Below are 17,354 nucleotides of genomic sequence, written 5' to 3' on the forward strand. Positions count from 1 at the left end.
CTACATTAATCAACAATTGCAATTTTTAAAATTGTTACCTCATCTGACTTAAAACAAGAAATAGGAATTGTTTTGAACCCGGAGCTGGTACAATTATACCTGTAATATTACAATAGACAATAAAATAGCTATTCATTCATGAGATGTGGGCGTTGCTGGCTGGGCCCATTTATTGCCCATCCATCCCTAATTGCCCTTGAACTAAATGCATTTTAGGAGGTATTTTAAGAATTGAGCACATTGCTATGGGTCTAGAGTCACGTGTAGGACAGACCAGGTAAGGTTGGCAGATTTCCTTCCCTAGAGGAAGTGAACCAGATAGGTTTTTATGACAACCGGTATTGGTTTAATTGACTTCTGATTGAATTTAAATTTCACTATCAGCCATGGCGGGATTTGAACACATGTCCCGAGAGCATTACCCTGAATATGGATTGTTGGTCCAGCAATGTTTCTCCTCTAATGACATAGTCAAGAGGATTCCCATGCTGTCTGTCCCTGACAGCATACCCGTGATGGGAAGACGTTTCCATTAGCCTTCAAAAATTGGTGTTTTTTAAACTCCTCAAGGGCACAAACGGGCATGAGGACAAAGGCTGAGAATTCTGTAGAGAGTAACTTACCTCCTGACTCCCAAAGCCTGACCACCACACACAAAGACAGAAGTCAGGAGTGTGGTGGAATACCCCTCACTTGTCTAGGTGAGTGCAGCTCCAACGACACCCAGGAAGCTTGACACCATCCAAGACAAAGCAGCCCACTTGATTGGCACCACTTCCACCATCTTACACATTCACTTCCTCCACCACCAGTGCACAGGGGCAGGTGTGTGTACCATATATAAGATGCACCTTTATCACGTAGAAGGACAAAGGCAGCAGAGACATGGGAACAACCTTCAAGCCACACACCATCCTGACTTGGAACTAACATCGGAAAATGCTAGATAAAGTCAGCAGTTCTAGCAGCATCCATGGAGAGGGAAACAGTCTTCATGTTTCGAGTCAGTATGACTCCTGTATCACTGTTTCCTCACTATCGCTGGGAAAAAAAATTTCTAACCTCATTGGGTATTTCTGCACCAACTGGATTTGAACACATGTCCCGAGAACATTACCCTGAATGTGGGTTGTTAGTCCAGGAACGTCACTAGTGCATCTCCCCTAATGACATAATCAAGAGGATTCCCACGCTGTCAATCCCTGACAGCGTACCCATGATGGGAAGACTCATCATCATCTTCTCGAGTACAGTTGTTGATGGGTACCAAATCTTGGTCTCACCAGTGACACTCACATCCTAAGAGCATGTATTAAAAAACTGAACAATGTTTCAACCTGCAAGTTGAGGAAATGTGCAAGTAACTGGGAAAGTGTTTTTGATCAATACTTTATTATCACTTATTTTCACTTTGTTGTGATCAGTTGTGACAGCGTTATAGAGTCATAGAAGCTTACAGCTTGGAAACAGGCCCTTTGGCCCAAATTGTCCATGCTGCCCTTTTTTATCACTAAGCTAATCCCAATTGCCTGCATTTGGCTCATATCCCTCTACACCCATCTTACCCATGTAACTGTCTAAATGCTTTTTAGAAGACAAAATTGTACTTACTAGTATTATGCTGACAGTGAATTAGTTCGTGCAAAATCATAACTATAATTGTTATCCATGTGCAACAGGTTATAGTGAAAATTAATAATTCTACAAAACTGCATTTGTTAGTTTGCATTGTTAGTTCACATGGAAGGCGTGAAGCAACAGTAGCGAACATCCCACCTGGTAAAGGCCAATATTTACAAGTGCTTCATGTTGGAGCATACATTGGTTGAACATACGATGGGAAGGAGATTTGTTCCATTGTCTTTTGACATTGGCAGGAGGCCCAGCCAATTTTTGTGGCCTCAACCAAAAACGGTAGGATTATCATATGAAGAGAGATTGGGTCAACTAGGCCTGTATTTGCTGGAATTTAGAAGAATGAGAGGGGATCTCATTGAAATGTATATAATTCTGACAGGACTAATTGCAGGGATGATGTTTCCCCTGGTTGTGGGGTCTAGAACAAGGGATGTCACAGTCTCAGGATATGGTTTACGCCATTTAGGACTGAAATGATGAGAAATTTCAGGGGGTGGTGAACCTGTGAAATTATTTATTGTGGAAGGTTGTGGAGGGAAAATCATTGAATCACTGAAGGAAATAGATCTCTGCACACTAAATGTGTCAAAGGATATGTGGAGAGAGTGGGGGCATGGCATTGAAATAATCAGCCCTGATCAGAATGAGAGGAACAGCAGGCTTTATGGCTGAATAGCTTACTCCTTCTACTGTTTTCTATGCTTTTATGTAATTAATTTTATGTGAATAAACCTGAGTACTTGGAATATAATGTACTTTGCCGCTTTTCTTCACTCTTCTCCTGGATGCATGTACATTCATTCTGGCACTTGGCTGAGTGAGCATTATATCCTTCTAATTCCCCCGAGTATATCACACTTTTCATAAATAAGCCCACAGAATGAGTGTTGGTGGGCTAGCTGGCTGAAGATATTGTAGCCAAGTCTGTTACCGGTCTTCCCCAACATACATACTCACTGAATTGCCAGCAGAATTTTGTTCATAGCACTGGGAACATCGTCCAATTATAATCTATCCCCTTGAGCTCCCTCTCGAGCCCTTGACCATAGCCAGAACTGAGATCAACTAACTCAGTCCAACTTATTGAAAATTGACACCTAGATGGATCAATACCACACAAGATGGATTTAATGTACTCAACCATGGGCAGAAGACTCAAAAATCTTGGGAACTACTGCTTAACGTGTTACAGTAATGTTTCATCACCCTAATAGAACTGGTTAATTCCTGTTTCATAGAAAATAAGCCCGTAAATGAAGCTTGAGGCAGCTGAATCAAATTATTCTGACCATAACGTGTTATACAATCTGATACGGTATAAATATTTGTTGTTGCTGTTGTTCTGGTACAAGTGGCAGTCTATTAAATGCAACAAGAGTTGCATTTGTCAATGGATACTTGCACTGATTTCAACTTCTCAGTCAACCCTCTTCTTCCAATAGGGACTGCAACCCTTCTACCGCGTGACGCACTGAGTCGGAAGTAACAAAAGCAAAGTACTGGCAGCAAAGCCAGTCTTCCAGGTCTGCTTGGCTCACGTCATCGAGAAACATTTCTCCGAACTTCAGCATCAGAAGAAAGCGTTTAACACTCAACCAGTTTTTCAGCACATGACGTAGGTCTTTGGATCCAGTGTTCAGACTGCTTGGACCCCAGAGTAAAACTTGTAAGATGTGCCTTGCTTGGCAGATATGTATTCTTTTGTAAGGATCTGCACATAAGAGTAAGTGAGCAAGATGTTGAAGCCCTTTGGAATAAACAGAAAGCTGGGGAATCTGAGGCAGATCTTCTGTTTTGTACTCTTCATATTCCCTCTGGTTTGAAATCTTCTCAAATGGATTTGACATGTGCAGAACTTCGTAGATCAAAATGCCCAACTGAAACTCATCGACCTTCTTGTATTGGGTTGTTGACATCATTTCAGGTGCTAACCGGGTCTGATCAGGGTGCAGCTTTTGATCAAGGCCTGTATTCTTTTGCTTAGCTTTGGAGAAGTTGCTAATAATAAGTCTTGGCAGCTGAAGATCATGACCCTGTCCTTTGCCTCTTGGCTCCGGCACCTTGACCAACAGCAGATTTTCCAGACGGAGGTCGCAATGCGTAACGTTATGGTCTTTAAGGTGTTCCAAGCCTAGACACAACTGCAGAAGAAGGAGACTTATGTGACGCTCATAGACATCTGGCTGGGACTCATGCAGGGCGGTTGACTCTTTTACAAAATCTGCCATTGTTTGGTAGGGAACTTCCGGTGTGATGATCACAATCTGAGGCCTTTGGCTTGTGTTGCCATTTGATGGCGTTTTGGAGGTTTCTGCCACTGCCTCTGGCTCAGAGTCATTTGTTTCTGTCTCTGAATCACCAGAACTCAAGGCCACATCTTCAGGAGGTAAGAGCTTTGTTGGGATTGTGGCAATAAAGTGTCCACACACCAGCTGAACGTTGAAATGGGCTGGAAGGCCTTCCTGCAATGAAAGGCCACAGGGTTCCATTTGCAGAGATTCTTGGTTCAGGGTTTTGATGATCTACAATTGATAAAAAGTAATGTGTCATTAAAAAGAAATATTTTATAATATCATTATTAATGTTACTCTCAGACAGAAATTAGATTTATTTCCATGGGTATATGAAGATAAAAGGGCCACAGAGATAAAAATTAGCAATCAAGGATAGCGAGGCAAACTGAACCAGGTAAGTAAGTTATAATTGTGATGGCTGTAGATGCTAAACAATTGACACTACGACTCTCCCCTTCCATTTGGATTGTGAACATTTCCATTTGACAATTTAAAAAATAATGCTAGAAACTAATGACTGAATCAACTTACTTTCCAGCTGTTTGTAGTTTTTTTGGGAAAAGAACAAAATTCACCAGTAATTGCAGAAAATTGTATTCTTCTTTGTTGTGGAAACTGGACATTTTCCATGGTGCATATTTATTGGGGGCATCTTTATAAAGGAGGTGAAGGCTCTCAGGCCTCCTCTGGGAAGGCCTGTTGGTTTTATATACCAATCAGGCAGCTGAGAAGTCACTAGCAACCTTCCACTGATCAGGATCCCAGAGCAGCCATTCTGTTCAGTAGTACCACTGGGGTGATGGTGGCAGAATGTCACCCACCAGAAGCTCAGGATCATAGAGTGACCCAGTCCAGAGATAATTGATGGCGGGAGAGATTTTAATGTGTGGGGGCCAAGGAGGAGGAAGTTGTAGGAAGATTGGCAGCAAGGGAACGGTGTGGCTCTCACTAGGTCTCCTCTTTTCTGATGCCAGGTCCCTCAATCAAGCACTGCGTGCCTATAAACAAAGGAGTCCCTGAGAGACCACAAGGATCCTATAGAAGTTTCCATGTCATGTTCACTGCATGGTGAGAGTCCTGTTTGCCACTAGGTTAATACCAGCTGTGCCAGGAACCTAACTGGGAATTACTTGCCCCTTAAGGGCCTCAGCTGGTGGTGCGGCAGGTAGGCCACCTATGGGCTTCCTGCCAAGAGTTTAACCAGGGTGTGTACCGACACCATCTCACCCAAATAAATGCCCTCTGCTGCTTCCAAACCCACCACGAGGGAGGGCATATAAAATACAGACCATTGTGATATTTTATTCTTCATTTTCAAGATGTGCCCTCACTGGCAAGACCATCATGTGTTGCCTACCCTTAAATTCCCTCAGACGCTGCTTCAGAGGGTAGATCAATTAGCCACATGGGTGTGGGATTTAGCTGGTCCATCTCAGGATAGCGGGTTTCATTCTCTAAAGGACATTATGTGAATTAGTGTTTATTGCTGCCAGCTTTTTATCTGCAGATTTTGAAAACTGTATTGAAGTTGCCATGGTGGGATTTGTGCTTACATTTGCTGGATTACTACCCCTGTAACTTTACCATTACAATCACCTCCCTCACCGTATAGGTGATCAGGTTATGAACATAAGAACATAAGAAATAGGAGCAGGAGTAGGCCATCCAGCCCTTCGAGCCTGCCCCGCCATTCAATAAGATCATGGCTGATCTGTTGTGGCTCAGTTCCACATTCCCGCCCTCTCCCCATAACCCTTAATCCCCTCGCTTATCAAAAACCCGTCAACCCGTGTCTTAAAAATATTTAGCGAGGCAGCTTCCACCACTCCAACGGGCAGAGAATTCCAGAGATTCACCACCCTTTGAGTGAAGAAGTTCTTCCTCAACTCCGTTCTAAACCGCACCCCCTTTATCTTGAGGCTGTGCCCCCTAGTCCTACTGTCCTTTCTGAGCGGGAAGAGTCTCTCCACCTCTATCCTATCCATCCCATTCATCATCTTATATGTCTCAATGAGATCTCCCCTCGTTCTCCTAAACTCTAACAAGTACAAGCCTAGTTTATTCAGCCTCTCCTCATAGCTCAACCCCTTCAACTCCGGCATCAGCCTAGTAAACCTCCTCTGCACTCCCTCCAAGGCCAAAATATCCTTGCGTAAGTACGGCGACCAAAACTGCACACAGTACTCCAGCTGCGGCCTCACCAATGCCCTATACAGCTGCAGCAAGACCTCCCTACTTTTATATTCAATCCCCCTCGCTATGAAGGCCAGCATCCCATTTGCCTTCCTGACCACCTGCTGCACCTGCAGGCTGGGTTTTTGTGACTCATGCACAAGGACCCTGAGGTCCCATATTTATTCTAAGTAAAGGGAACTGACTAGAAGAAATTCACCCACTCGTATCACTCACTAAATACACAACACATGCCCAAGAGAAAACTAATACTGCCAACCAGTTTTCCATCCATCTCAAGACACTACCCCCTATCCAATGTGCTTTAATTTTGTATGCAGGGTCAGCATTTGTTGCCCATTCCTAATTGCCCTTGAAATGAGAGGCCATTTCATGGGCTTTTAAGAGTCAACCACATTGCTGTGAATCTGGAGTCATATATAGACCCAGACAAAGATGACAGATTTCCTTTCCTGAAGGATATTAGTGAACAAGATGAGTTTCTACAACAATCAAATCATGGTCATTATTAGACTTTCAAAATCCAGACTTTCATGGAATTCAAATTTCACCATCTGCTACAGTGGGATTTGAACTCGGGTGCCAAGAGCATTGCCCCGGGTCTCTTGATTACTAGTCCAGTGACAATACCACTGCGACACTGCCTTCCCTTAAACTCACAGTGGTTAGCACTGCTACCTTACAGTGACAGGGATCTGGGTTCAATTCCTGACTTGGATCACTGTCTGTGGGGAGTTTGCACATTCTCCCTGTGTCTGTGTGGGTTTCTTCGGTGTAGCTCTAGTTTCCTCCCACAGTCCAAAGATATGAGGTTGGGTGCATTGGCCATGCTAAATTCTTCTTCATTGTACCCAAACAGGTGCTGGAGTGTGGTAAGTAAGGGATTTTCACAGTAGCTTTATTGCAATGTTAATGTAAGCCTACTTATGACTCATAAATAAACTTTTTTTTTCTTTTGTTTGGCAGAGTGACCTCTCACAACTGCCAGACAAACTAAATTTTTTTGGCTTTACTATAGTGTTTAGAATTGCATTGGTACACTTTCTGGACTAGAATAGATTTTAGGGGATTTTTAAATATGTAAATATAGAAGCAAAAGTTTTAAAGATTTGACTTCTGAAGCACTTTAGCCTTTCAGTACTGAGTGCCCTTTTCCCTTTCTTCATGTGTATGTGTTCAACACACAAGAGCTAAATTGACACTTCTTCAATTTCCTAATGCTAATTGCAAAATTTAATTCCTGCAGGCCAAAGGAATATTTCACAATTCATAACAGAAAGAAGTCATTGTTACAAAAGCAAAATGCTTTGGAAATCTAAAACAAAATAAAACAATAATGCTGGACAGCAGGATTGGCAGCTTCTGTGGAAAGAGAAATGGAATTGATGGCCAGGATTTTTCTGGCTCTGTGGGACTTGACTTAGGACGGAACATTTGGTAAATAACAGAATGTCCGTTGACTTTTGGTGGAAATTTCCATTGGAAGTTTCTGCCCAATATTTATTGCAATGGGGAATGATGTATTAAAGGAGGGAAAACTTTCTACAACTGGGTCTGCAGGGTCTTGGTGATACAGCCCATAGAGTCCTGTGTCTAGTTTTGGTTTAGGAAGGATATATTTATGTTCGAAGCAGTTCAGAGAAGGTTCACTCGAGCAGCTTCCATCGATGAAAGGATTTTCATATGGGGAAAGGCTGGGCAGGTTGGAGTATTCATTGGAGTGAATTGGAGGTGATCATACTGAGACATGTAAGATTCTGGGCTGGCTTGATAGGGTGAATGTTGAAAGACCACTTCCCCTCGTGGACTAGGGGGAATTGTTTCAAAATAAGGAGTCCTCCCAATTTAAGACTGAAATATGAAGGAATTTCTTCTCTCAGAGAGTTGTCATTCTTTGGAATTCTCTTCCCCAGGGATCGGTGAAGGCTGTATCACTGAATAGACTGCGATAGACAGATTTTTGATGTACATGGGATTCAAGGGTTTGGGGGGGACAGTCAGAAAGCAAGGCCACAATCATCTTCCCAAATGATAGACCAGACTTTAGGGGCCAAGGGATTTATTCCTCCTCCTACTTCTTAGAAACTTATGATCAGGGCTGAAAGAAGCTATGAATGCAATAGGTTTGAGCAAATGATCAAAAGACCTTAAGAAGAGCAGAAACATTCAGCCCATCGAGTCTGTGCCACCATTCAATAAAATCATGACTCATCTGACATGATAGCCCTTAACTCCACTTTCCCTGCCTTATCCCCATAACTCTTGAATCCCTTACTGATTAAAAGTCTGCCTGTCCCAGCCTTCAGCATACATAATGACCCAGCCTCTACATCCCTCTTTGGTTAAAAAATCCACAGATTCACCACCTTCTGAGAGAAGAAGTTCCTTCTCATCTCTGTCTTAAATGGGAGACCCCTTACTCTGAGCTGATGCCCGCTGGTTCTAGACTCCCACAAGAGGAAACAACCTCTCAGCATCTACCTTGTCAAGCCCCCCCAGAATCCAATATGTCTCAACAAGGTGGTCTCTTGTAAATGCCAATGAGTACAGGCCAACCTACTCAACCTCTCCTCATAAGAAAATCTCTCCATACCCAGGATCAACCTAGTGAACCTTTTCTGGGCTGCCTCCAATATCTTTCCTCAGGTAAGGGGAACTGTTCACAATATTCCAGGTGAAAGTGAGGTGCGGGTGAGGGGTGGGGGAGACAGGAGGGTGCAGGTGGTCAGGAGGGGAGGAAGAAGGACAAAAGGGAGGGACTGTGATAGGGTGAACAGCAGAAGAAAATAAACAACCAAAGGTTACAAAGTGCAATGGCAAAAGGAGTGATAATGAGAGAAGTAGAGAAACTAAATATGTGTCTCAAGGAAGTGTGAATGGCAGGATAACTGCCATCTGAATACAAAGTAAAGGAAATGAAATAACATATCAATATTACTCTGACAGACTGCCATTGCTCTGAAGAGAAATTGCCTTCTATGATGTACCGATGCAAGGACGGTGCAGTGGTTAGCACTGCTGCCTCATAGTGCCAGGGACCCAAGTTCATATCCCATCTTGGGTCACTGTCCGTGTGGAGTCTGTATGTCCTCCCCATGTCTGCATGGGTTTCCTCCGGGTGCTCTGGTTTCTTTCCACAGTCTGAAAGATGTGCTGGTTTGGTGCATTGGCCATGCTAAATTCCACATAAGTGGACCCGAACAGGCGCTGGAGTGTTCCGACTGGGGAATTTTCACAGTAATTTCATTGCAGTCTAGTCACAGAGTCATAGAAGTTTACAGCATAGAAACAGGGCTTTTGGCCCAACTTGTCTATGCAGCCTTTCTTTTTAAAACCCCCTAAGCTAACTCCAATTGCCTGCGTTTGGCCCATACCCCTCTATACCCATCATACCAATGTAAGTCTTTTTAAAAGATAAAATTGTACCTGCCTCTACTATTACCTCTGGCAGCTTGTTCCAGTCACTCACCACCCTCTGTGTGAAAAAATTGCTCCTCTGGCTCTTTTGTATCTCTCCACTCTCACCTTAAATCTATGCCCTTTAGTTTTAGACAATCCTTCCTTTGGGAAAAGATATTGACTATCTCGCTGATCTATGTCCCTTATTATTTTATAGGCCTCTATAAGATCACCCCTCAGCCTCCTAAGCTCCAGAGAAAAAAGTCCCAGTCTATCCAGCATCTCCTTATAACTCAATCCATCAAGTAGCATCCTAGTTGTGACACTAATAAATAAACAACTGTCATTGTGGCATTGCAACCAATTGTTGTGGCACCAGGTATGTCAACACAGGGCAGAAGCCAGGCTGTAAAACTTTGGCATATATGTCCTTGCCCTAGTGTTTTTTTAAAACATTCATTCATGATGTAGGCTTCTCTAGCTGGGCCAACATTCATTGCCCATCATTAGTTGCCCTTGAGAAGATAATGGTGAGCTGCCTTCTTGAATCACTGTGGTGCAAGTGGTGCGGGTACACCCACAGTGCTGTTAGGGAGGGATTCATGAAGTTTGACTCAGTGACAGAGAAGGAATGGTGACAGATTTCTAAATCGGGGTGTGTATGGCTTGAAGGGGAACTTCCAGGTGGTGGAATATCTGTTGCCCTTGTCCTAGATGGTGGAGGTCATGAGTTTGGAATACGCTATCTAAGGAATAATACATCAGGCAGTACCTTTACCAATTAGACCATCAGGGTAACCCCCAGAAGGAAGATATTTTATTGCCCTACCTTCAGCTTTGCAGAGTATCAATATCTTATCTGACCATTTGCAGTTACCACATTAAGGTGCATAACATTAACTTTGTTCTGATTGGGTGGGTGAGGATGAATCAATGGAATGTAAACAGCAGCTATTGCAGCAAATAAATCTTTGAGAAGAAGCATCTGTTCAAAGGGTTTTGGAATAGGGAAGTGGCTGTAATTGGAGAAAGACACTTCCCCACTCTAAACACCAACTGATATCTTCTTCACTTAATTAGTGGAGTTACATCCTTTTTCGAGGATGTAATTAGTAGACTAATTCTTCAGGGATGTAACTAGCAGAGTTGATGAGCGGGGAGCTGGTAGATAAGGTTTATTTGGATTTTCAGAAGGCTTTTGTCAAAGTCCCATTTAAAAGATTAACATGTAAAATTAAAGCACATGGGATTGGGGGTCTTGTGTTGAGATGAATAGAAAGCTGACTGGCAGACAGTAGGAATAAACGGGTCTTTTTCCGAATGACCAGGCAGGGTACCACAGGAATTAGTGCCAGGACCCCAGTTATTCATGATATATATTCATGAGTTTAATCAGAGAACTAAATGTAATATCTACAAACTTGCAGATGACACAGAGCTGGATGGGGGAGATGAGCTGTGAGGAGGATGCAGAGATACTTCCCTGTGATTTGGACAAGCTGAGTGAGTGGGGAAATGTATGGCAGATGCAATATGATGTGGATAAATGTGAGGTTATCCACTTTGATGGCAGAAATAGGAAGGAGTTGGATAGAAGGGGGTGGGGTGGGGGGAGTGGGGACACGCCGCCCAAAACAGCCTTCTTTCCACATCAGCCCCTCCCCCCCAACCCACCCAAGGTCTGCCCCCACAAGTGCTCCTTCCCTCCCTTGGCCTCTCCATTTAGACCCCCGCTCTCCTCTCCCCTGCTCCTTTACCTGGTCAGGACTCAGGGCTTAGAGTTCGGGGACTGCTTGTAGTCCCAATCCTGCTGTCTACATGATGGGAATTCCCACTGAGTGAGGGGCGGAAGTCCTGTCTCCAACCAATTAACACTCCATGGAACAATGGCTGTGGGGCTTCCAGGAATAGCGGATATGCATTCCTTGCCAACTCCTTGAGTGATGCAGGGCAGGAAATCCTGCATTGTGAAAAATGTTGCCCTTGTTGTTTTAAATATACAAATACTCATCAAAGTGTTTAAATTCTTTGTGGCTATACAAAGAGTGACAGAGGGTGGATGCCCAGACAACAGCGCTATGACTAGTTAGACACCTGTCTTGGAAAAAAGCCCAAATAATGTCATGAACAGCTGCACATGAAGGAATTTAGGCTACTTCGTTTGTAATGGAATCTAATAAATGACAGTAACAGTTGGTTAAAAAGTGTGAGACAGTTTACCAGAACCACAGCCCGTACATAAAAATAAACTGCTTTTCAACCACCAGCTTTTGCACAGAGTAACAAGTGAACACTGCACAGTGACATTATGAAGTCACAAACAAAATATATTGCTATTTCTGACTTAATTCAGGTCAATGTCCTTTCACGATTTCCACCATCTGTCATGTTTAGCCTATTTTTGCTCAGTATTCCTGTTAGGCTATGCTGGTAAAATAAGATTCTCAGAGTAAGATGCAGTAGAGTTTTGATCATTTCTCATCTCTCTGTTAATGAATAAGTGGATACTGTAAATGTTAAAGACACATGGACAGAAAGAAATTGGATCCAGCTCCTTACACATAATAAAAACTGTAGCCCAAATTCCCCCATTTGCTACTTGTAACAAAATCTTTCCTATTTTCCCACTTGGTGCTTGACAGAATGTTAACACAAAGAAAAGAATCAGTAATAAATGCATCAATCTAACTAATTCAGGAGTGTGCTTTGAGCTTATATGACAAAGCTGATGTAATGGGCAGGTGGAGTCTCTGGAAGCGACTGGCAGCTCACAGGTAGAGATGTGATGGCAGGCAGAGGAACAACAAGAGGGATGAGATTGTCTCAGCAGACTGGAGTGCATGATGGAGGAGTCCATCTGCTTTCTATCTGATGTCCTGGCCACCATGGGGTAGTTGGCAAACATCATGGAGACCTTGGTCCAGCAGGTCAGATTGGCACTCAGTCATGAGCTTGATGGCAATTCACATTGATTGGCACCATCAGGAGAAAGGCCACATGGGGAGCAGGCACCTTGCTGTCTCTTCAGGTGCCCCATCTCCTCCAAGAATCATACTGGTGCCCACTTTGGATTGCGTGAGTTGCACCCGGAGGGAACCCATGCAGACATGGGGAGAATGTGCAAACTCCACACAGATAGTGACCCCAGCTGAAATTGAACCTGGGTCCCTGGTGCTGTGAGGATGAGCATCAAATACCCCAGAGACCTCCTCTCAGGACACACCAAGAGTGTGCAGTAACCCACAGTCCCTTTTCACTGTTGCTGCACCAACTCCAGCAGTGCAAGCTGCCGAGGGTGTATCTGCCCATAAGCAGGAGACCCTTATGAAATCAGGGGCCACCAGCCTCGGGTCTCCAGAGAATGTCCGCCAAGGCCATCACAAACATCAGGACATAGCAATCAATGGGCTGCCTGCACCTCTGCTGCAGATATCAAGGCCACATGGGGACCAGGTAGTCTAAAGTGTAGTGTGGGGTAAGATTAGGAAAGTTTTAATGTCCCTACAGGGTCACAGGTGCTCTATTGCTGTGAATAAATTACATGTTTTGAAAACTGTTCCATGGGAATATGATTGTAATAGTCAGGTGAAAGCATTGTGGTTTGTATCTTTGCAATCCTCTTATTCCAAGGTTCAACATTTCTCACTCAGAGTGCCCCCTTTTAAGATTAACATTCATGTGATGCCTACCTCAGTGCCATTTACACTGGACCCTTGGGTATTGTCAGAGAGATTTATTCAGAGTGTATAGAATCGTAGAATCCCTACAGTGCAGAAGGAGGCTATTTGGCCCATTGATTCTGTACCAACCACAATCCCACCCAGGCCCTATTCCCATAACCCTTCATATTTACCCTGCTAATCCCCCTGACACTAGGGTTAATTTAGCATGGCTAATCAACCTAACCTGCACATCTTTGGATTGCATGAGGAAACCGGAGCACCTGGAGGAAACCCACATAGACATGGGGAGAATGTGCAAACTCCACACAGATAGTGACCCGAGGCTGGAATTGAACCTGGGTCCCTGACGTTGTGAGGCAGCAGTGCTAACCACTGTGCCACCGTGCTGCACACTCTGCTGCCATGCCGCTGTGCTGTATGATGGTGAGTTCTCAATCATTAATCTCAACAGATAGCAACAGCTGAGGCATATATCGGATATGTGATTCTCTGCATAACTGGGTTTCCAAACTGATAGTGTCCCAAACAAGACATGTGCTTTAGGGTGAGAGAGAGTCCTACACTGGTTTGCACTGGTTCACGGTAATGTTTACATCCTTACAAGGTGTGGGAAAGTCCAGCCTTAACTCACATCACTGTTCTTCCTGCTGGATTTTAAGGTGTGGAGATGCCGGCGTTCGACTGAGGTAAAACAAAAAGAAATCCCACAACACCAGCTTAAAGTCCAAACAGGTTTATTTGTAGCAATTATTTTGCTATAAATAAACCTGTTTGGACTTTAAACTGGTGTTGTGGGATTTCTTTGGATTTGAAGGTGACAGAGTGAGCACATTATCAGGACACTGATGACCACAGCTCTAAGATCTGACCCCAGTGAGCACTTAAGGTCCGAGTGTAAATACAGGAACTGTCCTCTCAGTGATGGTTCAGTTATTTCCTCAAAATGGTTGGAGGGCTAGAGATGATATCTCATAGAATCATAGAATCCCTACAATGCAGAAGAGACTGTTCGGCCCATCGGGCCTGCACTGACCCTCTGGCTAAATCCCCCTACTTAGGCCCAATCCCCTGCCCTATCACCGTAATCTCGCATGTCGATCATAGCTGGTCCACCCAAACTGCACATCCTGGACACTAAGGGGCAACTTAGCATGGCCAATCCATCCAACCTGTACATTTTTGGACTGTGGGAGGAAACCGGAGCACCCGGAGAAAACCCACGCAGACATGCGGAGAATGTGTAAACTCCACACAGACAGTGACCCAAGGCTGGAATTGAACCGTGTCCCTGGCGCTGCGAGGCACTGATAATCACTGTGCCAACATGCCGCCCTGCCGATGATCAGATGTAGTTTTACTCCTTTTGAAACTCTTCAACTATGAAGATCTCACGGACACGTCTCCCCTCCTCCATGACATCATGGCGCTCTGGCCCAGGCATCTATTACTACATCCTAGCTACCTACAGGTTCAATATATTTATTTATTTTGCATTGTAATGTCTCACTGATCCATGTGGAAGTCTGTGCATTAGTTTGCAAAAGTCCCTCAAGATATTCTGCTTGCTCTCAACTTTATTTCATGTGTATTACCTTTTAATCAATTTGTTTAATCTGTCCTCTTTGTCTTGAAGCTGCCCCGTCCAAAGCTTCAGTTTTAGTTTGTCATATTTGTTAATAGAATCATCGAATCCCTGCAGTGCAGAAGGAGGCCATTTGGTCCATCGAGTCCGCACCAGTCACAATCCCACCCAGACCATATTCCTATAACTCCACATATCTACCTTATTAATCCTCCCTTCCTCCCTGACACTAGGGTCAATTTAACATGGCCAGTCAACCTAACCCACACATCTTTGCAATCCCAAGCCATTCTACAACTCAATGGCAGAAAGCCTCTTTATGCTCTTTTTCCCAGGGGGTTCTATTGCTCGTATCGGAAATGCCATCATTTGGATGCAATGATTAACACTATATGGCCCTATCCTCACCCTTTGAGAGACATAAAAGATCCCAGGACACAATTTTCCAAAGAGCAAGGATTTTTCCTTAATGCCCGGATCAGCTTCTCTCCCTCCGTCAACACCACAAAAATATCTTCCACCTCAGTGTTCTTTGTGGGTCTTTGTATTATGCCCCATTTCCCCCCATTTCAATAATGGTTAAACTTCAAAAGTAATTCTACGGCTGGTAAGCTTTGGGATGTCCGGAGATTTTGATTGCGCCATTTAAATCCTATTAAAGAAAAACACTTTTACCTTTAAAGCAAACTCATCCTGTGGATTTTGACGGTACTGGACTTTGTAATAAACGGCATCTCTGGAGTCACAACTAGCCTTGTCACCTGACAGCTTGAGATCTGGCCAATCTTTCTCACTAAACTTTATCTTGGCTTTCTTGTCATCCATGAAGAATGCACTGTAATTTGCACAAATGCGTTTCAGAGACATCATGCATCGATTAGTGAGGGTTCGGAAAATGTCCACCTGATTTTCAAAGTTAAACCAGTTCCGTAGTCCCTGATCTGAAGTGCAAAAGTTCAGTTTCTCAATATTTATCTGAGAATTGCTGGCATGATAGTAACTGGAACATCCATCAAGACTCCGAGACTTTATCATCCCTGCCCTTCTGCTACTGGAAGAATTTGGGAGATAGAATTTTTCATCAGCACTCGATGGACTGCAAGGGGTGCTGATACTTGTCTTCCCTTCGTAGATACCATACAGGGGGTTACTTATTTGAAAGCCAGGGGAGGCTGGAAGGCTCCTTGTTGCACCAAGCTGACTTCCACCGGGAGCTGAGTTGGTTCTGCAGAGTGTCTTCTTTGGAAGAGGGGGTGGCTGTGATTTGTCGGGGGACCTCTGCTCAGCTGGATTTCCTTGGGAGGACATTAACACTTCACTCACACTGTTGAGAGTCTTTGTAGGTGTGCTGGAACGGACCTCTGCTTCAAGGCAAAAGAGAACAAATCACCTCCAGTTAATACAGAGATATCACAGAATCACAGAATTATTACAGCACAGAAAGAGGCCACTTGGCCCATCCTGAGAATTCTCTATAGGAGCAATTAATAGAATTACAGAATCCCTACAGTGCATAAGAGACAATTTGGCCCATTAAGTCTGCACCGACAACAATCACACCCAGACTATAGCCCCGTAGCCCCACTAATCTCCCTGACACTAAGGGGCAATTTAGCATGGCCAATCAACCTAATCCGCACATCTTTGGACTGTGGGAGGAAACTGGAACACTCGGAGGAAACTTTTGCAGACATGGGGAGAATGGGCAAACTCCACACAGTGGCAGACAAGAATTGAACTTGGGTATGTGGCGCTGTGAGGCAGCAGTGCTAACCAGTGTGCCATGGCACTGCTAACTTACCTCGTGCTGCTGCCCTGCCTTCTCCTTGTAACCTTGCACATTCTTCCTTTTCAGATAACAATCCAATTCCCCCTTGAGTAACTCAATTGCCTTTATCTCTACAATTCCAGGCATTCCCTCACCATTCTCTGCATCAAAGCTTTTCTCTGCATCAAAGTTTTTGGCATTTCTTCTTTTGCCAATTATCTTAAACCTGTGCCCCTTTCTTCTTGATCCTTCGACCAATACGAACATTTATTTCCCTATTTGCTCTCATGATTTCAAATACCTCTGGAGCGGGCCTGACACTGAATTCTCCTGGCCAGCTAGCATCTCCCCGGCCATCCCCCCCCCACCACCGCAAGGAGCAGTTCACTCCAGTGGGGTTTACAAGAGCTCTCCACTAAAGGGGAACTCATGGTCGACCCTGTTGAAGCGAAAGGAGGCTATGGAGGCCACCCCATGTCAGGGGTAAGGTGGGGGTGTGACCCCTGAGCATTGCCAGCCTGGCAGTGCCAGCCTGGCCACCTGGCACTGCCTAATGGGCACCTCAGAACTGCCCACTGGGCATCAAACAGTGTCAAGGGGACAGGGCCAGAGGGGGTGGGACCTATAAGGGAGGGCAATCGTTGGGGGGGGGGGGGGTGCTCCTGCTGCCAACCTGCGCTTGGGATCAGTGGATCGCGGGCAGAGGGAGGGAAATGGATGGTCAGGAGCTGGCCATCCAGGTGGGGTTGGGGCGGGAGTGAGGGGGGGGATCAGGGCTGTGGTGGGGGCACATCGGG

The 17,354-nt window shown here is 44.5% G+C and overlaps 1 protein-coding gene across 1 annotated transcript in view; it reads right to left on the reverse strand.

Annotated features, from left to right (window-relative positions):
- Positions 1–1,049: 1,049 nt before the first annotated feature.
- Positions 1,050–17,354, reverse strand: part of LOC145358784 (inactive tyrosine-protein kinase PEAK1) — a 35,774-nt gene continuing 19,469 nt past the window's right edge. The window contains exons 2-3 of the mRNA XM_080213072.1: positions 15,465–16,153; positions 1,050–4,160 (exon numbers count right to left, since the gene is read on the reverse strand). Coding sequence (XP_080069198.1) covers positions 3,060–4,160; positions 15,465–16,153 — 1,790 coding nt within the window. The 3' untranslated portion in view covers positions 1,050–3,059. The remainder of the gene's footprint in view (positions 4,161–15,464; positions 16,154–17,354) is intronic.

Source organism: Carcharhinus amblyrhynchos, chromosome 26 (assembly GCF_965287045.1).
Source record: "Carcharhinus amblyrhynchos chromosome 26, sCarAmb.v2.hapA, whole genome shotgun sequence".
In the NCBI taxonomy this organism is placed as follows: Eukaryota; Metazoa; Chordata; class Chondrichthyes; order Carcharhiniformes; family Carcharhinidae; genus Carcharhinus; species Carcharhinus amblyrhynchos.